Genomic DNA, 18,456 nt, shown 5'->3' on the forward strand with positions numbered 1-18,456 from the left:
GCTGGCGGCCCGGTGGGGGCGGGGGCAGTGGGGGTTCGGGGCCCGGTGGGGCTGGGGCAGAGGCTGGGCCCAGTGGCGGCCCGGTGGGGCTGGGGCAGAGGGGGTTCCGGCGCGGGTGGGGGGCGGGGGGCGGGGGCGTGCCTGCCCCACGTGCACGTGACGCTCCCTCCCGCGCTCTCCCGGGGCCGGGGGAAGCCGCAGCCCGGCGGAGCGCGGCGAGCGGAGCGGAGCGGGCGCGATGCAGCCCCCCACGGGCCCCGCGCTGGCCTCTGCCCCCGAGAGCCCGCCGGGGGCGGCCCCGGGCTCGCCGCTGCTCCGCTGGCAGTGGCGGGAGGTGCAGGCGCCCTGCCTGGTGGCGGGCTGGATCCTGGTGGCCAGTCTGGCCAAGATCGGTGAGTCCCCGGACTCCCTCCCGGGAACCGGCCGCGTCTCTCCTGCGGCCTCGTCCCGGCCACCCCCCTGCCCCCTCCCCGGGGCCCCGCCACCCCCCCCCCGGAGCGCCAGGGCTCCGCGCCTGGCCGAGCAAGGACCCAGGTGTCCGGGGGTGGGGGGCACCGGGAAGTGTAACCCTCGCCGGAGGGCCCCCACCCCGCACTCCCGGTGCCTCTCGCCGCCCGCAGCCGGCGGAGCTCGGCAGGCACCCAAGGGGCACCCGGCCACTGGGCAGGTGCGAAAGGGCAATGCACGAAGGGATGGAGCTGGGTTTCCCGCCCGGGGGGACCCGCAGCTGGCAGGCGCTTGCAAGCCCATTGTGGGGAGGGGGGAGCCCCCCCACTGTTTTCTCCCGTACCGTGGGGTGAGGGACTGGAAAAGGAGGAGCTGGAGAATAATCCTGCCTAGCTCATAATGCCACGATACAGGCAGTGCCCTGCCCTCTCTCCTCTGGCACAGCCTGTGCTCCGACTACGAGCTGGTCAGGCCAGGGCTGTGTCTTCCTGCCAGGGCCAAGCACATGGTGGTGCTCCCCCGGCACCACCGATAACCTCCAACAGTTCTGGTCACCTTGCCTCAGAGAGGGTACAGCAGACGAGAAGCGTCCGGAGAAGGGCAGTAAATGTGATTAGTAGAACCCCGTGCGGGTACAAAATCTGTATCCGCATCTGATCCACATACATGGTCTGCAGGTATCCACAGATCTGCAGGACTCTAGCGATTAGTGGCATATAAAGACTTCTGCGGGAAGGGAGATTAAATCGATTAGGGCACTAGAGTTCAGAGGAGAGAGGAATAAAAGGGCCTATGACTGGTCTGTACTCAGAGTCAGGAATGACTGTCCTAGAGGAGTTTCAGTGGCAGCCGTGTTAGTCTGTATCTTTAAGGTGCCACAAGGACTCCTCATTTTTTTTGACCTAGAGGAGGTCTCTCAGGTGGTCCTATTCACCCTAGAACAAATCACCCAATGAAATTCAGAGGCACCAAATTAAAGCTGTTAAATTTGTACACAGTTCCCAGCTGTGGAACTCATTGCCACAAGATGTCATTGAGGCCGAGAACATTGCGGGGTTCAAAGAGGGTTAATGAGAACATCCACAATGACATGAGATAGGATAGAAATATCTGAGCGATATAAACCTTGATGCCTCACGCCATAAAGCAGGCTCTTCCTGGTGGAAGGAAGACTCTTCCCTGGTGGACTCTGGCTGGCGTGGAAGGGAGAGCGCCACATGCCTGCTCCTGGGTGAGGACTAGAGCCCTTGGCACAGCAGAGAAATTCTGTAGAGCCATGAGGATGAGGTCATGGAGGGACATGAGAAATTCTGTAGAGCCATGAGACAAGAAGGTCATGGAGGGACACGAGAAGATGGTGACCAGAGCTGGTTGAAGCTCAGAATTTCTGTTCTGATATTCTGAAATTTCCTTTTGTCTTGAATCAGAAATATTCAAATGACCAAATTAAAACCCTCTCAGAAGTTCTTATAAAAAAATTAGACAACATTGATCCATATGGATCATTGCCTGGGTGTTTTCCGGTGGAGAGAGGTTCCACTGGAAACGTTCCAGCGGCTGTAGTGGTGATGTGGCTGGAGAGTGGGAGAGGACGGGGATTCTTACAGCCACGTTCTGCATAGAATGACTGAGGGGGAGGCGAGAAGCAGAGTGACCTGAGAGACGAAGGTCATGATAATCCCGGCAAGAGGTGACCCAGGCTCGCACAGAGGAATTGGTTGAGGGGAAGCGCTTGCTGCACTGGGTGAGGAGGAGTGGGGGTCCCAACTCCTTGGGAATGGTAAGAGAGGGGGAGGTGTTGGTGATACAGGCCCTTGGGCAGGGTAACAATCGTCTGGGGCACATCTGGAGGGTGAGAGTGGGGCTGCTAGATCAGTTTCTCCCAGATTGTATGTAAGGATGTGGTTTTGTTTTTGTGGTACCAGGGAAATGACAGTAGGTTCTGTTCTCTTCAGCAGTGGTGGAGCCCAGGTCTGCCCTGGGCCAGCAGAGCTCAAACGCACTTAGCCAGGGAAAAGCTCATCAGGCTATTGCTTCATGGAAGGCGAAGTCGCCATACAGGTGTGAGAGCTTGGGCGACCCCTTGCTGTGTCTCTGGGGTCCAATGAATGGTTTCTGTGTGATTGTGTTCTGCTCCATGGGGGAGGGCTCGCACAGCTCCTCCAGGGACTAAACCCCGGGTCTGGTGATTAAGGCAAAACAGCCAGGTTGTAACCCACCCGAAAGGTACCACCTTCCTGGACGGGCTCCCGTACTGGTTCACACTGGATTCTCCAGAGGCCAACGGACAAAGAAAGGACTTTTGGATCGATAACCCGAGTTTAAACTGACTCAGGACCTGCTTCTGATCCAGTGACCGGACCTTCTGTCCAAGGGGGCCCCAATTCTTGGGGCAGGATCGGAATGCCCTGGCTTACTAGGACCCCACAAGACTGCAGGGTGACCTCTGGTAAGCTTTTAGCATGCTTGTCAGTTCTTGTATTCTTTGTATATGGTTTCTCTGTAATGCTTTCACCTGAGGAGTAGATGTGTTTGCTGAGAAGGGGCTGGCAGTACGCTGCTTGTAGTCCTCCGAGAGACAGCAAAGCATCTGTTTGGGCAGTCTGGCTTGCTGGGGATATCGCAGTGTAATGCAGGGAACGGTGCAGCCTTAAAACCCCTGTGGGTCTCTGCCCAAGAGAGGGGGCAGCTGGGGGCTGGAAACCTTAAGTGGCTGCCCTCAAGGGACCCCAGATGGGGAATACAGGTGCAGCTGCCCTGAAATTGTGACACCAGGCTCCACGGAGTCTTCCCTGTCCCTGGTCTGAGTCCTGTTTCTGCCTGACTGAGGTGGAATGAGAGAGAAGCTAGAAGGAGCCCGAGTGTCTCTGGATGGGGCAGCTGCCTCTGGAGGGGGTTGGTGCTGCCTGCATGTGCTAGCAGCTCTTGTCGGCTGGGTGGTTACAATTGTGGCCCATTTAGCTCTGCTAGCAGGGAGGCCTTCCTGATGCTCAGGAGAGTGGCTGCAGGGCTGCACCAGAGTCACGACGAACACTCTTACCCGGCTGCTGGCTCTCGCGTACCCGCAGAATTGGAGCTCTGCTAACCGGGGAGAGAACTGGATCCCTTGGCCGTGTGTTTGTCAGGCATGTGTCTGGGGGTTAAATCCCCTAAGGGAGGGCCCTGCGTGAGACGTGTGAGCAAACAGCCAGCTAGTTCTTCTGCTTTTCCCTTGGTGGGGGGAGAAGGAATTCTGAGCTGACAGAAGGTTGCTGAGTCCCCCCAGCTGATGATGTCAAGTTAGCTACGCGAGGGTTCAACGCCCACCATGGCTGGTGGAGAGGGAGAGTCCTGTTCTCAGAAGTACCCGACCCGAGACGCTGTAAAGGGCCCCTCTGGCCTGGTGTGTGATGGCTGGAGTGCTGCCGACAGCGAGAGGTCTTCTCCCCAAACACTTAGCTATTGCAGTGGGTAGAGCCCACACGGATCCCTGCTCCCCTAGCCGCAGGCCCGTTTCACAAGCACCGGGATACACGGAAAGGCAGTACACCAGCGTCTAGCCACGGACCCTGCCTGTCTTCTTACTTCTCGGTCCATAAGCGAGCTCCTCGCTGGTGACCACTTGGGAAATTTCTGAGGCCCATTCAGGGACCTCTTCTCATTGCTATTCTCAAGGGATGCTTCAAATTGTACAGGGAAAAGAATGGACCGAAATCTGTGAGAAGGGTCATCCTTGTCCAGTCAGCCTTGTGTCCAGAATTTTCATCCTGTTCCAACACTTTGTTGGAGGTGCCAGAGCTCAGGCTGAAGCCAGGGCTCCATTTGGAGGCTTTTAAGTGGCAGGAGCTCCTTGTCCGAAGTTTTCTGGGAGCGATGCATTTGTGCACTCTAATTGTCGTGCCTGTCCGCGGTGGCGGATCGGAATGATTTCTGTAGCAAGGTTGCACAAAATCAAAGGGTTTTTCACAATGAATAAACATTCTCCTGATTGTCCTGTCCTTCATCTCCGAAGGGCAGCTTTCTGTGCAAGGCCAGCCAGTCACACACGGGCATTTGGGCACGGCGCTGACCAGGCTGGCACTCCTTATTTCCTGGGTATAGGAGTTTTTCAGAGGTTTTTCTGTGGTTTCATGTCAGCAACGTTCTCCTTTTTTAACCACCAGTGTATCAGAGCAGTGTTTGCCTCTGAGCTCTCATAGCAACTGCAAATCAGCCTTGCTGCACGGTATTTTGGGTGCTATCTATGGTGCTTAGGCGCTGAAGTTAATTCACGGGTGGCCAAGTTACAGTTGCTGTGGGAACCTTAATTTCTCAAATTCCTGCTTTTTATGTGTAAAATTAGAGCTCTCCGCCCTCCCCCCGATCGCTGCACCATGACTACAAAGGAGTTTGCATTTCTGCATTGGTTTGTACAGGTTGCGGGTGGTTTTGTGGCACTTGTGGAGTGAGTATCCAGCCACATGGCACACAGCAGGGGTGGGCAAACTTTTTGACCTGAGGGCCACATTGGGGTATGGAAATTCAATGGCGGGCCAAGAGTGCTCATGAAATTGGGGGTTGGGGTGTGGGAGGGGCTGAGGGCTCCGGCTGGAGGTGCAGGTTCGGGGGTGGGGGGCAGAAATGAGGAGTTCAGGGTGCGGGAAGGGGCTCCGGGCTGGGGCAGGAGTGCGGGGACGGGGTGAGGGCTCTGGCTGGGGGTACAGGCTCTGGGGTGGGGCTGGGGATGAGGGGTTGGGGGTGCAGGAGGGTGCTCTGGGATGGGACCAAGGGGTTTGGAGAGCAGGAGGGGGATCAGGGCAGGGGGTTGGGGTGTGGGAGTGGGTTAGGGGTGCAGGCTCCAGGTGGCACTTACCTCAAGCAACTCCCAGAAGCAGAGGCATGTCCTTCCTCTGGCTTCTTTGCGGAGGCACAGCCAGGTGGCTCGGCACCCTGCCCCGTCTGCAGGTGCCGCCCCTGCAGCTCCCATTGGCCATGCGGAGCTGCGGAGCCCCTTGGCTGACCCTGTGCATAGGAGCCGGAGTGGGGACATGCCACTGCTTCCGGGAGCTGCGTGGAGCCACAGCACATGTGGAGCAGGGCAAGCCCGTGGCTGGAGTGCCAGAGCGGGGCAAGCCCCGGACCCCACTCCCCCGCAGGAGCTCAAGGGATGTGGCCCCTGGGCTGTAGTTTGCCGACCCCTGTGTTACGGCAACAACCGTTCACGTGCTTGAGGAGCTGGTACCCAGTTCCTCCCCCACTGAGGAGAGCGACAAAGAGGACATGGTCTGCCACCACAGCCTGTGTGATTCCTGCAGGCTACTCTGTGGGAAGGCGAGCACCGGCCCTGCGAGCAGCATACACATGTTAGGGCTTTGTCAGTAGTAGCCAGCACCCAGAAGCTCCCTGGCAGCGCAGCCAGCCGCACTCAGGAGGTGGGCACCCCAGTCTGCATTAGCGGAAGCTGCTGTGCCAGGGAGAGCCCACGACAGCTGTGGCAGTCACAGGAGGAAGGGCTGTCTCCTGGCCAGAGCTGCTCTCTGGGGAGCCAGATGCAGAAATGTATCTCCCAGGAGCCCAGAGCAGAGCCCCAGGCAGAGAGGGGTGGATGCCCTGGGCTGCAGGGAGCTGTCACGTTCTTCCACTTTATGCTGGTAGCTTTTTGCCTGGCCTTTTCCAACTCTGCTGTGGCCTTGCCCGGGCCTCTCTAGATGAGCTTGTGTCTGCCCTGCGACTAAACTCCCCCTGTCCAGAGACAACCCACTCCAGCCCTGGCCCATGGCACTCTTTGGGCCTGACTTGTGTGACTGCAAAGCCCCTGGGCTCTAGAAGTTGGGGAGAGCCTGGCTGTCCCCTCCCTGAGTGCTCTGTGCCTGCTGCTGGGCTGTGGCTGGTGCTTTGTCCATGCCGGAGGTGAGTAATGCCATGTGCTCCTCTCGTGAACTTGGCTTGCACGTTTGCTCTGGGGCGCGGAGCCAAGCCAGTGCCGGGCTTGTGCCAGGACCTCCCGGGGCTGACCCTGGCCCAGGGAAATGCAGGAGGGGAGAAGGCAGAGGAGGGGCTCAGGGATGGAAGGGAAGGAGCCGAGATGGAGAGAGAGCTGAGAAGGAAATGGAGCAAAGGCAGGGAACCCTGTGTGCAGGAGAGAGAGAACAGCAGTCGTGGAGACAGGGGCCGTAGCAGGGGCAGGAGAAGTGGGTGTGGGGGAGAAAGGGGTAAAAAAGCAAGACAAGGCCGGTGGTGGGTTTGGTCTGTTCCAGCCAGCGCGATCCCCAAATAACCGGCGCCCTCACCGCCTGTCACGTTGCTGCTGCAGCCCCCGCGCAGCTCCGTGGGAACTGCTCCTCCCGGGTGAGTGGGTGGCCTTTGCTCTCGGTTCCTGGCTGCTCTGAGCTATTCTCAGCTAGAGAGAATGAGCCAGTGCCTCTCGAATGTGTCCAGAACGCACCGCTCCTCTGCCGCTCCTCCCCTGCAGCCTTCCTGACGCCCCCCTCGGTTCCTCCCGCCAGCCCGCTGACCAGACTGTGGCACTGCCCCCAGGCCTCATCAGGGCAGTGGCGGATTACCGCATGGGCTCACGGGGCCTGTGCCCAGGGGCCTGGCCAATTTGGGCCCCCCAGAAAAATCTCTGCCTGCTGGGGCCCCTTGGGGCTGGAAGAGCTCTGGCTCCCCGCCGGGGCCCCTGGGGCTCTGGTGGGGGCATAGAGTTTCTCTGGTCTTGGGGCTGCAGCAGTGGCGGGGTGGTGGGGGTGGTGGAAAGGAGCAAGTGGATGGTGGGGCTGCAGGGAAGGAGCGGAACTGGGCGGGGCTGTGAGCAGAATGGGGGCGGGGCCACAGAGCTAGGAGTGAAACAGGGGTGGGGCCATGGGGAAGGGGCAGAATGGGGCGGGGCCACAGGGGAAAGGATGGAACAGGAGTGGGGCCATGGGGGAAAGGGTGGAACGGGGCGGGGACACGGGGAAGGGGTGGAACGGGCGGGGCGGGACACGGGGAAGGTGGAACGGGCTGGGCCGCAGGCAGAAGGGGTGGGACAGGGGCGGGACACGGGGAAGGGGTGGAACGGGGCGGGGACATGAGGGAAGGGGTGGAACGGGGCCGGCCGCAGGCAGAAGGGGTGGGACGGGGGCGGGGACACGGGGGAAGGTGTGGAACGGGCCGCAGGTAGAAGGGGTGGACGGGGCGGGACACGGGGAAGGGGTGGACGGGGCGGGGGGCCAGGCCGCAGGCAGAAGGGGTGGGATGGGGGTGGGGCGGGGACACAGGGGAGGGGGTGGGACGGGGCCAGCCGCAGGCAGAAGGGGTGGGGTAGGGCCACAGTTCTGGCACCGGGGGCCCCAGGAGACCTTAATCCACCTCTGATTCAAGGTCAAGCTTTTCATCCTCCCCTTGTGGGCCCTGCCCACCTCTGCTCCTCCCTACTTCTCCCCTTTGTCTCTTGTCAGGTGGCCTGGGACCTGTCCAGTAATACTAGCCCCGGACACCCACTTGTTCACCTCTCCCACAAGCGTCTTTGCTCGTTCTTTCATGCCCCCCACCCCCAGTCAGGCTACACCCTCCCCAGGCTAGTCCATGGCACCCAGGTCTCCTCCATCACAGCCCTCCTCAGCCCCACACCCGCCGGGCGCCTCCAAAAAATCAGCAGCCTGCAGCTGGCGAGAGCGGCTCCGACTGTGCCCCTGCTCCCCTGCCCTTCTTTAGCCATCCCGACGGTGCCGGGCGGCTTTAGCTGCTGTGCCGCCTTGCCCAGCATCCTCACCGTGAGCAAGCGCCGCTGTTCCTAACACCCTGCAACAAGAAACAACAGCTCAGGGGAGAGTGACTTCGAAGGATGCGGGGAACAAACATCTCCCCATAGGTGAGCGATTGCGCTTCTGGGAGGACGGGGCGTGACCCGGAAGAGGGACAGAGGAACTGCGGGAGGAAGAGAGAGGCCCTGTAGGGTTGGGCTGAACAAGCTAAATGAGGCTCGGCCGGGTCGGTAATTGCATGGAAGACCGAAGGAAGGCCCCGGAGTAGCTTTTACTCTACGTAGCAGGTGGCACCTCAGAGAAGGCTACATTTTGGGTGCAGTGGGGTGGTGAGGAGGGCAGCAGGTAGGCAGGCTCGGCGGCATGCATGGCATGCCGCCTTGCGAAATGTGGGTGGTGGTGATGTGTCTTTAATCAGTTGATAAAGCTGGATGAAAGGGGGGGAGGAGTGTGGCCTCTCTAGAGCATGGTTCTGGGCCTCAGGAGACCTCAGTTCTGTTCCCGGTTCTGCCACTAGCCTAGGGTGACCAGATAGCAAGTATGAAAATCGGGACAAAGGGTGCGGAGTAATAGGTGTCTTTATAAAACAAAGCCCTGAATTTTGAGACTGTTCCTATAAAATCGGGACATCTGGTCACCCTACACTGGCCTGTGGGTGACCGTGGGCAAATAGCTTCACCTGTCTGTGCCTCAGTTTCCCCCATCTGTAAAATGAAGATAATCAGCCTGACCTCCTTTGTGAAGTGCCCGGAGATCTATGGATGAGTTAGATCTTCACTGTCACCATTACGTGTTTTTAGGAGGCCGAGCACATGGCTGGGGCTCACCAGATAGTAAAGAAGAAGCTAGAGTGGAATGTGTGAGGCAAGTCTCAACTTTTTGTGTGAGCGAGCATGATGGGGATAAAAATATCCGTGAACGGGTGTGCAACGTGTAGCCGTGTGACACTGCATGGCACACGGCATTCTACAACCCACTACCAATACGCTAGCACTTCATGTGAGATTTTTTACACCTCGGTTCTCTCTCAGCACCATGGCTAGTTGGCTGTAGGCACATTACACATTGGTAAACTGAGGCACAGGTGTGCGCTAGCCAGCTCCTTGCACCTGCGTCAGGCCCCGAGCGCATGGGAATGTGCAGACAAATCAGAACTGTGCCCAGGACTGGGAAAATGCCTGGCGTGGCAGGAGGTAATGGAGTCTCCCTCGCCTCCAAAGGCAGCTACAGGACCGTCTGCGTTGTTAATCAGAGTGCTTCCTAATGGCGTCCCAGTCCCGTCAGCCAGGTGGCGATGAGCTGTGCTGAGCAGCTTGTGTGGCCTGGCGGGCTTGGCTCAGCTTAGCCGGGGGGCTCAGCCTGCGGGCCCCTCGCAGCATCCTCAAGCCTTGGAATGTGCTTGGCCTACTCTCCTGAGCCAGCTGCGACACCTGTCCCTAGGGAGCGAATGGAGGCTCCTGGGTGTGCAGCGTGTCTGGTTCAGGGCCACAGCACCTGTGTTCCCCCTCCCTGGGCCCTCAAGGGCACCCACTCTAGGCTTCAGGCTCGTCAGCTGCCACCTCGGGGTCTAGCTGACCACCATACTGGGGTCGGGAAGGAATTTCCCCCGGGTCAGATTGGCAGTGACCTGGGGAGGTTTCACCTTCCCTTGCAGCGCAGGGTGCGGGTCACTTGCCAGGATCATCTGGGACATCTGGAAAAATCATGGAGCAGGTCCTCAAGGAATCAATTCTGAAGCACTTAGAGGAGAGGAAAGTGATCAGGAACAGTCAGCATGGATTCACCAAGGGCAAGTCATGCCTGACTAACCTAATTGCCTTCTATGAGGAGATATCTGGCTCTGTGGATGAGGGGAAAGCAGTGGACGTGTTATTCCTTGACTTTAGCAAAGCTTTTGATACGGTCTCCCACAGTATTCTTACCAGCAAGTTAAAGAACTATGGGCTGGATGAATGGACTATAAGGTGGATAGAAAGCTGGCTAGATCGTCGGGCTCAACGGGTAGTGATCAACAGCTCGATGTCTAGTTGGCAGCCGGTTTCAAGTGGAGTGCCCCAAGGGTCGGTCCTGGGGCTGGTTTTGTTCAATATCTTCATTAATGATCTGGAGGATGGAGTGGACTATACTCTCTGCAAGTTTGCAGATGACACTAAACTGGGAGGAGTGGTAGATACACTGGAGGGTAGGGATAGGATACAGAGGGACCTAGACAAATTAGAGGACTGGGCCAAAAGAAACCTGATGAGGCTCAACAAGGACAAGTGCAGAGTCCTGCACTTAGGACGGAAGAATCCCATTCACTGCTACAGACTAGGGACCGAATGGCTAGGAAGCAGTTCTGCAGAAAAGGACCTAGGGGTTACAGTGGACGAGTCAGCAGTGTGCCCTTGTTCCCAAGAAGGCTAACGACATTTTGGGCTGTATAAGTAGGGGCATTGCCTGCAGATCGAGGGATGTGATCATTCCCCTCTATTCGACATTGGTGAGGCCTCATCTGGAGTACTGTGTCCAGTTTTGGGCCCCACACTACAAGAAGGTTGTGGATAAATTGGAGAGAGTCCAGCGGAGGGCAACAAAAATGATTAGGGAGCTGGAGCACATGATTTATGAAGCAGCAAAGAATCCTGTGGCACCTTATAGACTAACAGACGTTTTGCAGCATGAGCTTTCGTGGGTGAATACCCACTTCTTCGGATGCAAGCAGTGGAAATTTCCAGGGGCAGGTGTGTATATATAAGCAAGCAAGAAGCAAGCTAGAGATAACGAGGTTAGATCAATCAGGGAGGATGGGGCCCTGTTCCAGCAGCTGAGGTGTGAAAACCAAGGGAGGAGAAACTGGTTCTGTAATTGGCAACACCATCAGTTTAGGACTAAACAAAGACTGTGAATGGCTTGCCAATTACAGAACCAGTTTCTCCTCCCTTGGTTTTCACACCTCAGCTGCTGGAACAGGGCCCCATCCTCCCTGATTGATCTAACCTCGTTATCTCTAGCTTGCTTCTTGCTTGCTTATATATACACACCTGCCCCTGGAAATTTCCACTGCTTGCATCCGAAGAAGTGGGTATTCACCCACGAAAGCTCATGCTGCAAAACGTCTGTTAGTCTATAAGGTGCCACAGGATTCTTTGCTGCTTCTACAGAACCAGACTAACACGGCTACCCCTCTGATACATGATTTATGAAGAGAGGCTGAGGGAACTAGGATTGTTTAGTCTGCAGAAGAGAAGAATGAGAGGGGATTTGATAGCTGCTTTCAACTACCTGAAAGGGGGTTCCAAAGAGGATGGATCTAGATTGTTCTCAGTGGTGTTGTTCTGATGACAGAATAAGGAGTAATGGTCTCAAGTTGCAGTGGGGGAGGTTTAGGTTGGATGTTAGGAAAAACTTTTTCACTCAGAGAGTGATGAAGCACTGGAATGGGTTCCCTAGGGAGGTGGTGGAATCTCCTTCCTTGGAGGTTTTTAAGGTCAGGCTTGACAAAGCCCTGGTTGGGATGATTTAGTTGGGTTTGGTCCTGCTTTGAGCAGGGGGTGGGACTAGATACCTCCTGAGGTCCCTTCCAACCCTGATATTCTATAATCTCACTTCATCCTTTCCAGGCATCTCGGTCCCCCCTTTTCGCCACCTGAGGCACATAACATGACACCAGGATAAGGGGGACAGGGAGGGCAGGAGATGGCACGGAATGAACCCTGAACAGAGTAGAGCTCTCTGCTAAGGTTAGCGCCTTATGGCCCGTGGGCAGATACAGTCTCTGCCCCGAGAGTGGAAGCCGTGTCCTGTTATCAGCAGCATTTCCTGCTCCCTCATGCGCAGGCGGGATGGGACTCCTGGCATGGCTGTGAGGACTGGGGGTGGGGAGGGGTGTAGGTCTGGGGGAGCCGTGGGGAGCTGGATTTCCCATCGCTCTGATCCCCAGCCTGGGGATGGAGCCTGTGAGCTCCTTGGGGATGCACCCCAGAGTTCTCGTCCTGTGGGAAGCAGATTCTGTCTCCTGCAGTGAGCTGAGTACGGCGCCTTCCCTGGGGCTGCGTCTCTCACGCACACGGGCCCCTTTGGCCAGTCTGGGTGTTGGAGCTAGTGGAAGCTACCTGCAGACATGGGGCTGACAGGGGGCGAAATGGCCCCTTCACCTGGGCTGTGTGGCTGAGCCTGAGGGCTGCTGTTTCAGCAGCGAAATCCCTCTCCGCTTTCAGACTGCGCTGCGGACTGTCAGACCGGCCCGGCGGCCCAGCTCCGCCCCATGCAAACCGCTACCCTGCTCTCCGCCTCGGGAGCCGGGGGTGCCAGTGGGGATGGAGGAGGAGGGTGCACATGAAAAAAATGGAAAATGCAGGTTGTGTTCCCCCGGGGAACGTGGCTCTTTGCATGGGGTTTGCGCCCTGGGTGCAAAGGGCTCTAGATACTGATCCTGCGGGTGTTCAGTGGAAGGGCTGGCTGGGGCCTTCATCTTTCTCCTTCTTCTCAGAGCTTGTGCTGGTAACGTCAGGACTGGGCCCCATGCCCCTCGTGTCTCTCCCTGGGGCTGCTTCCAGGGCCCAGCTGCAGGGTGTGCTCTGAGCCCGAGGCCCGGGCGTGACCAGCCTGGCACACCCTTTCCTCCACAACAGCTTTGGTTTGCGCTCCGCTTTCTGAGATGTCTAAGGCCCAGCCTTCCTATCGTGCTTGCTGTGAGGGGACAATCTGCAGCCCTCCGTGGAATTGCCATGGGCTCTCCAGGGCCATTGGAGTCGCCTACCTGGCGTTGCAGAGTTGGCAGGAAATGGCCCGCGAGCCCTCATGCTGGGGTCAGTTTTTCCTCCTGGCTCTGTCTGCAGAAGGGCCAGTCCCGTTCTAAGTCCTGGCACCGCACCCAGCGAGGCGAATGCCCGTTTACCTGAGAAGAGAGGACTGAGCAGGGACAGGCGAGCTGTGTGCAGAGCCCCGGTTAACTCTCGCTCACCATTCACGGCACTTCGTACTTCCCAGTGCCAGGACCTGACTGTATAGTCAGAGGCAGGTCACCCCCACGCCCCAAAAGCATCCAAGGGCATTTCAGACGTGCTGCCCTGAGGGGGCAGTGGCCCAGTGCAGAGAGGTGGTGAGAACGGGGCCGGAGACACCGCAGAGAGATCACGCGGCCCCTCAGCCAGGCCAGCGCACAGCATGGGGGTGCTGGATCGTTCTGTGGGTATAAATACATGTCTGACTCACTCCTTGGAGGTGTTGCTGCAGAGGAGGGTTTCTGGGAGAGATGCAGGTGCAGGGAGGGTGATGGCCGGGCATGCCAGCTGTGTGAGAGACCGCGTGAGGGGCACACCCAGTATTGGGAGCGGGAGGCGATGGGCCAGCATTAGTCAGGGCTTTGAAAGTGAGGATGAGAAGCTGATGGTTGATTTGGTGACGTAGGGGAAACCATTCAGAGGAGGCTGGGGTCAGGTTGACAGGCCAGGAGGATTCGAGCACCTGCATTTGGGGCAGTTTGTCACGGGGTGGGGGTGAGAGTTAGTTCTTAGACACATTGTGGAGGAAGAAGTGTAAAGATCTTGACCTGCCCTAGACATGTGGGGGTGAGGGAGAGGGAGGAGTCAGCTGTGGTGAGACCTCCGGGGGGAGATAGGTCACGAATGGAAAAGTAGATGTGTGTGTGCCATCAGCATGGACATGGTAGCCGAGGCTGGATGAAGGGGTGAGACCCCCTAGGGAAAAGGTTTGAGGGGAGAAAAGGAGAGAGCCCTGCGGGGACTCCAGAGGGGACAAAAGGCACCCAATGAAACAGAGAGGAAACATATTTAAAACTGATGAAAGGAAGTAACCTTTTCACGTAACACACATTCAGCCTGCGGAACTCACTGCCACAAGATGTCAGCGAGGTCACGAGCTTTGTAGGATTCTCAAGCAGCTTGGATAAGCAGAATAGGTCTGGTGACTAGCAGCGGCCTGCATCACCCTCAGCATTGGGTCCTGCTTGCCCTCGGGACCCAGCTTAGATGCGGAGCCCCTTGGCAGTGCTTACAGTTCAGAGGTGTCTGGGAAAGACACCCCCGTGCTGACAGGCCCTGGGTGCTGTCTGGGGCATAGGCCGAGTCTTTGTCTAAGCATCTCTTAATTCAGTGAAGACAACTATGGCCTCTCGTGAAAGCTGCAGGGAGGAGTTAGATGAACAGAATTGAATTGCTCAGGTTGGAATTTAGCCAAGACCGTGAAGTTAGTAGCCCCCGTCTTAGGAAACGGGCTACACAATCCTGAAGATGACTCAGTTTTATGTCTCTTCCAAAAGCCTTCACCTCTGGCAGCATGATCCCGCAGGTATGTGCTGGGGCATTGGGGTCAGCACTGACTGCAGGGGAGAGCGCCCCCTGCTGAGCCCCTGCCCTACTGCCTGCAGCATGGCGCCCTCTAGCACCATGCTGGGGCATTGGGGTCAGCACTGACTGCAGGGGAGAGCGCCCCCTACTGAGTCACCAACACCAAAACCCCAACAATTGCCAAGTGGGGAGGGAAATCCTTGGGGTTCCAGCAGGGCCTGGAGGGGGCCCTGGAGAGGGGGAAGAGGCCATGTGCCCTGAGCCCATCACACAGCCTGAGTGCTGATGGTTTGGTTTCCCATGCCGCAGAGTGTTTCCCCGTGAGTTCCCGTGATCTCATGGGGGTGGGCGCTCAGCAGACAGAGGGCACAGGCTTGTGTGCCTGCATTTTGGGGTGGCACTGGTGATTGACCTGAAGCCAGGAGACGGTTTCCTAGCAGTGATTGGTAATGGGGAGACCACTGTGTTGGCACGTGTGTGTGCGGGAAGGTGCCATGTTACCAGAGAGACGCCCCTGCCAGGGGCAGCAAATCCCATCCCGCCCGCAGGGCCCAAGGCAGCTGAGACTGGGTGATGGGCAGTGCTCGCTCCATGTGCTCACTGAGGATGACTCCGCTCGCTCAGTGATCCTATTACTACCGACTGCTGCAAGCCCTACTCCAGCGCCCAGCCAGGGCCAGTGCTGGGGGCTAGGGATCCTCATGCCAGTGCGAGCCAACCAAAGCCACGGAGCTCAAAGGCTTTGGAGCTACCCTGGAGCTGTGGGCAAAGCTCAGTGATCCCTGCCCAGCATCATGCCAAGCCTGGGACGTGCTGGGCATCTCGGTGAGCCAAACAGTGGATGTCTGCTGCAAGGTTTTCAAGTGTTGATCAGTAACGTGCTCCCAGACCGGGGGAGGATCGTACTTGGCCACGGCTCCAGGCCTCCTTGTTTTTAAGCTCAAAGAAAACACCTAAAAGCTCCCAACACCCAAACGCACCCCAGACTGAGACCTCTAGGGCACTCACTATCAGGCCGGGTACCGATCCCTTGGGCAGAAGTCACTGTCTGTGCCTGTTCGCTTGGTGGCTTCTTGGGGAAGATCATGGCTGGTCTTCACTAGGTTGGCCAGGGGGGCCCTGTGCTGCAATGTAGCTTCCGGGGGAGATCGTCTTGGGTGGCAGAGGGTATGACGAGGTCAGCAGCATGCTGCAAAGTTATGTGCTGCAGAAGGAGTCCGGGCTTGGGGTCTGACAGTGGCTGAGGGTAGGCAGGTCCCAGATGGGCCTGCTAGAAAGGGGACGCCGAGGGGACCCTTCTGTCCTGCCCGGCGTTGCTGTGTGCATGCTGTTTGCCCTTGTCACACAGCTGGCGGATTGGCGTTGCACTATGAGCCGTTTGCCCAACAGTCCCGTTTGGTAGCCGTTTAAGATTCAGTCCCAGACCCTAAATGGAATAAATCACTTAGAAATACCCTCTCAGTCCAGTGCCACTCTGGCACCTTTTTTGCATGTTGTATTTTTTGCACATAAGTCACTCTGGGGGAAGCTGCGCGCCGCTGTCTGGGGATTCGAGAGTGTGTGTTCTGCAGCCGTTGGTCAGACGTGGCCTCTTTGCTGGCTGAGGCTGCCGCACAGAAGGCTCTTGCGGCTGTTTGAGAGCCATTCTGTTCTCTGCGAAGGGGGCGTTAGTCCCGCTGACCGTTCCTCGGGGAAGCGTCTAGGCTGCAGGACTGGGGTGAACAGAGGGCTGCCTGCAGGACAACCAGGAAGACTGATCGATTGAGTCTTCAGTTTCTGTACAATACCAAGGTGACAATTTGGAAGAAAATAACAGAAAATGAATTACTTGGTGTTAACAGGAAATAGATAGAACCTAGGAGTCAGATAATAAACTAACCGCTGACCCTCAGCACGGCAGACAAGGGCCTGAAAGAACAGAGGGACTTAAATGTCTCTGCTTCTTTAGAGCATGAACTAGGAGTGCCCTATAGCCAGCTGCATAGAGTGCCAGGACACCTATGCCCAGCTGGGCCATGGGGCAGCTGGGATGTCCTGGGTCACCAGTGCCCAGCTGGCCTGTGCGTACATGGACATGGGGCAGCTGGGATGTCCTGGGACACCGGTGCCCAGCTGGGCCATGAGTACATGGACATGGGGCAGGCTAGGATGTTCCCTCATTCCCCTGGACCCCACGTAGTCCTTTGAGGAAGCCGTGTTGCAGTGTCAGTGCACTGAGGATGGTGGCACGCTCCCAGAGTGTTGCAAGCTGGGGCTTGGGGCCCCGCAGTGATTCCCTGTTCCCTGTCTGCACTGCAGTGTTCCAGCTGTCCAAGAAGGTGACGTCCGTGGTTCCAGAGAGTTGCCTCCTCATCCTGCTGGGGCTGGGCCTCGGGGGCATTGTTCTGGCCATCACTAAGAGAGCCGAGTACCAGCTGGAGCCAAGCATGTTCTTCCTCTTTCTCCTGCCCCCCATCGTCCTGGACTCGGGCTATTTCATGCCTAGCCGGCTGTTCTTTGACAATCTCGGGGCAATCCTGACCTACGCGGTCATTGGCACGCTGTGGAATTCCTTCGCCACCGGAGCCGCCCTCTGGGGCGTGAAGCAAGCGGGGCTGATGGGTAAGTGATTTGGGCCCCAGGATATCTGCCCCTCTCGCAACATGTGGGGCCGGTGGCAGGGCAGCCGGAGTTGGATGGTAACTGAACTGGCCGTGCCACTGGCCATCCCACTCATGCCAGGGAGGCCTGGAATGATCTAGGGGTTCATTAAACAACATGCTGGGATGACAAAAGAATAAAAAAACCCCACGAGCGAGTCTGTAGTGAGCTGCGCACACACCGACGCTGCGTTCTCGACCCCCATGCTTCCCAAGCGTGCCACTGAGGTGTTGACATCATTAATATGTTCATGAATCAGATGTATGGTTTTGTGGGCCACTTCTGGTGCTGAAGCTCTGCTGATGGGTAGGCGTAAGAGTCTGTATCTTTCAAATGGGGCATTCAGTATGCATAGTTTTGACCTTTCTTCAGTTAATTTTAGCTGCCAGAATCCCGAAGAGGCAGCCAATGTGCTGAAATATTGAGCCATAATCTCTTCTCTGGTTGGCAGTTTGAAATGTTCTCTCTTTTTTTTTTCACCTTGTTGAAGTCTCGCTGATCTAAGCACGTGTGTAGCTGGCCGTTGCTTTTCTCCACAGTGACTAGGGAGCTCACGCGTTCCGTTGGCGCCTCCATTTTTGGGATTACTTGCATTGCTCTCAGCCTTGAGTTTATCACGGAGTGCAAATGGCACCTCTCTAGATGGATGGAAACTGGAGGGGCCTGCTTGTTTATCCGGATTGTATGTTCACCCTGCAACAATCCAACCCTTGGAACAGATCATGATATTCCCAAAAGAGTGCCCCATCGCCAGGGTCAGTATGATCTTGGAGTGAGAGCACCTGTTTTATCAGATTGAGTTTTTCCGAGGCAGCCCAGCTTAAAACTGATGTCACGTCCTTTGGCACTGCAGTGAATGGGAACACGTACATGTTGTTTTTATGGTTGGTGCGAGCAATTCACCTCCCCTTCGCTGGTCTATTTGTTCCAGTTTTGCTCTTATCTTCAGTCTCTCATCATCCTGTTCAGACAGAACAGTGACCTGAGCTCCTGTGTCCAGTTTCAGTGGAATTGTTTCATTCGCTGTCACGGGCAGTATCCAGTCCCTCTCATCAGGCTTGCTAGATCCCAGCACGTGTGTGTAAAAGTCCTCAACTAGGTTGTCTTCAACTTAACGCACGTCACTTTTCTGCTTTTGGGACCTGCAGCATTTTGCAAAATGATTGTTTTTCCTATATTTATGACAGTTTCCCAAAGACAACGCACCATTTGGGGCCATGCTGTGACTCACAACTTTCCATGTAGCTGTCTGCACCCAGTGTCCCCCAGCAGTGGTTTTCATAGTGAGTGGTTCCATGCTTTGATTTTACCTTTTCTAGCTATATTCTTTTGTACTTACTACACGGATAACCCCTTCTGGTGAATTCAGCTCTTTG

General features: G+C 56.9%; 1 protein-coding gene across 2 annotated transcripts in view; it reads left to right on the top strand.

Moving 5' to 3' along the window:
• Positions 1-220: 220 nt before the first annotated feature.
• Positions 221-18,456, top strand: part of SLC9A5 (solute carrier family 9 member A5) — a 50,077-nt gene continuing 31,841 nt past the window's right edge. For both annotated transcript variants that reach the window (XM_039503840.1, XM_039503841.1), the window contains exons 1-2: positions 221-392; positions 16,739-17,041. In XM_039503840.1, the coding sequence (XP_039359774.1) occupies positions 239-392; positions 16,739-17,041 (457 nt within the window). In that variant the 5' untranslated portion in view covers positions 221-238. The remainder of the gene's footprint in view (positions 393-16,738; positions 17,042-18,456) is intronic.

Source organism: Mauremys reevesii, linkage group 16 (genome assembly GCF_016161935.1).
Source record: "Mauremys reevesii isolate NIE-2019 linkage group 16, ASM1616193v1, whole genome shotgun sequence".
NCBI classification, from domain to species: Eukaryota; Metazoa; Chordata; order Testudines; family Geoemydidae; genus Mauremys; species Mauremys reevesii.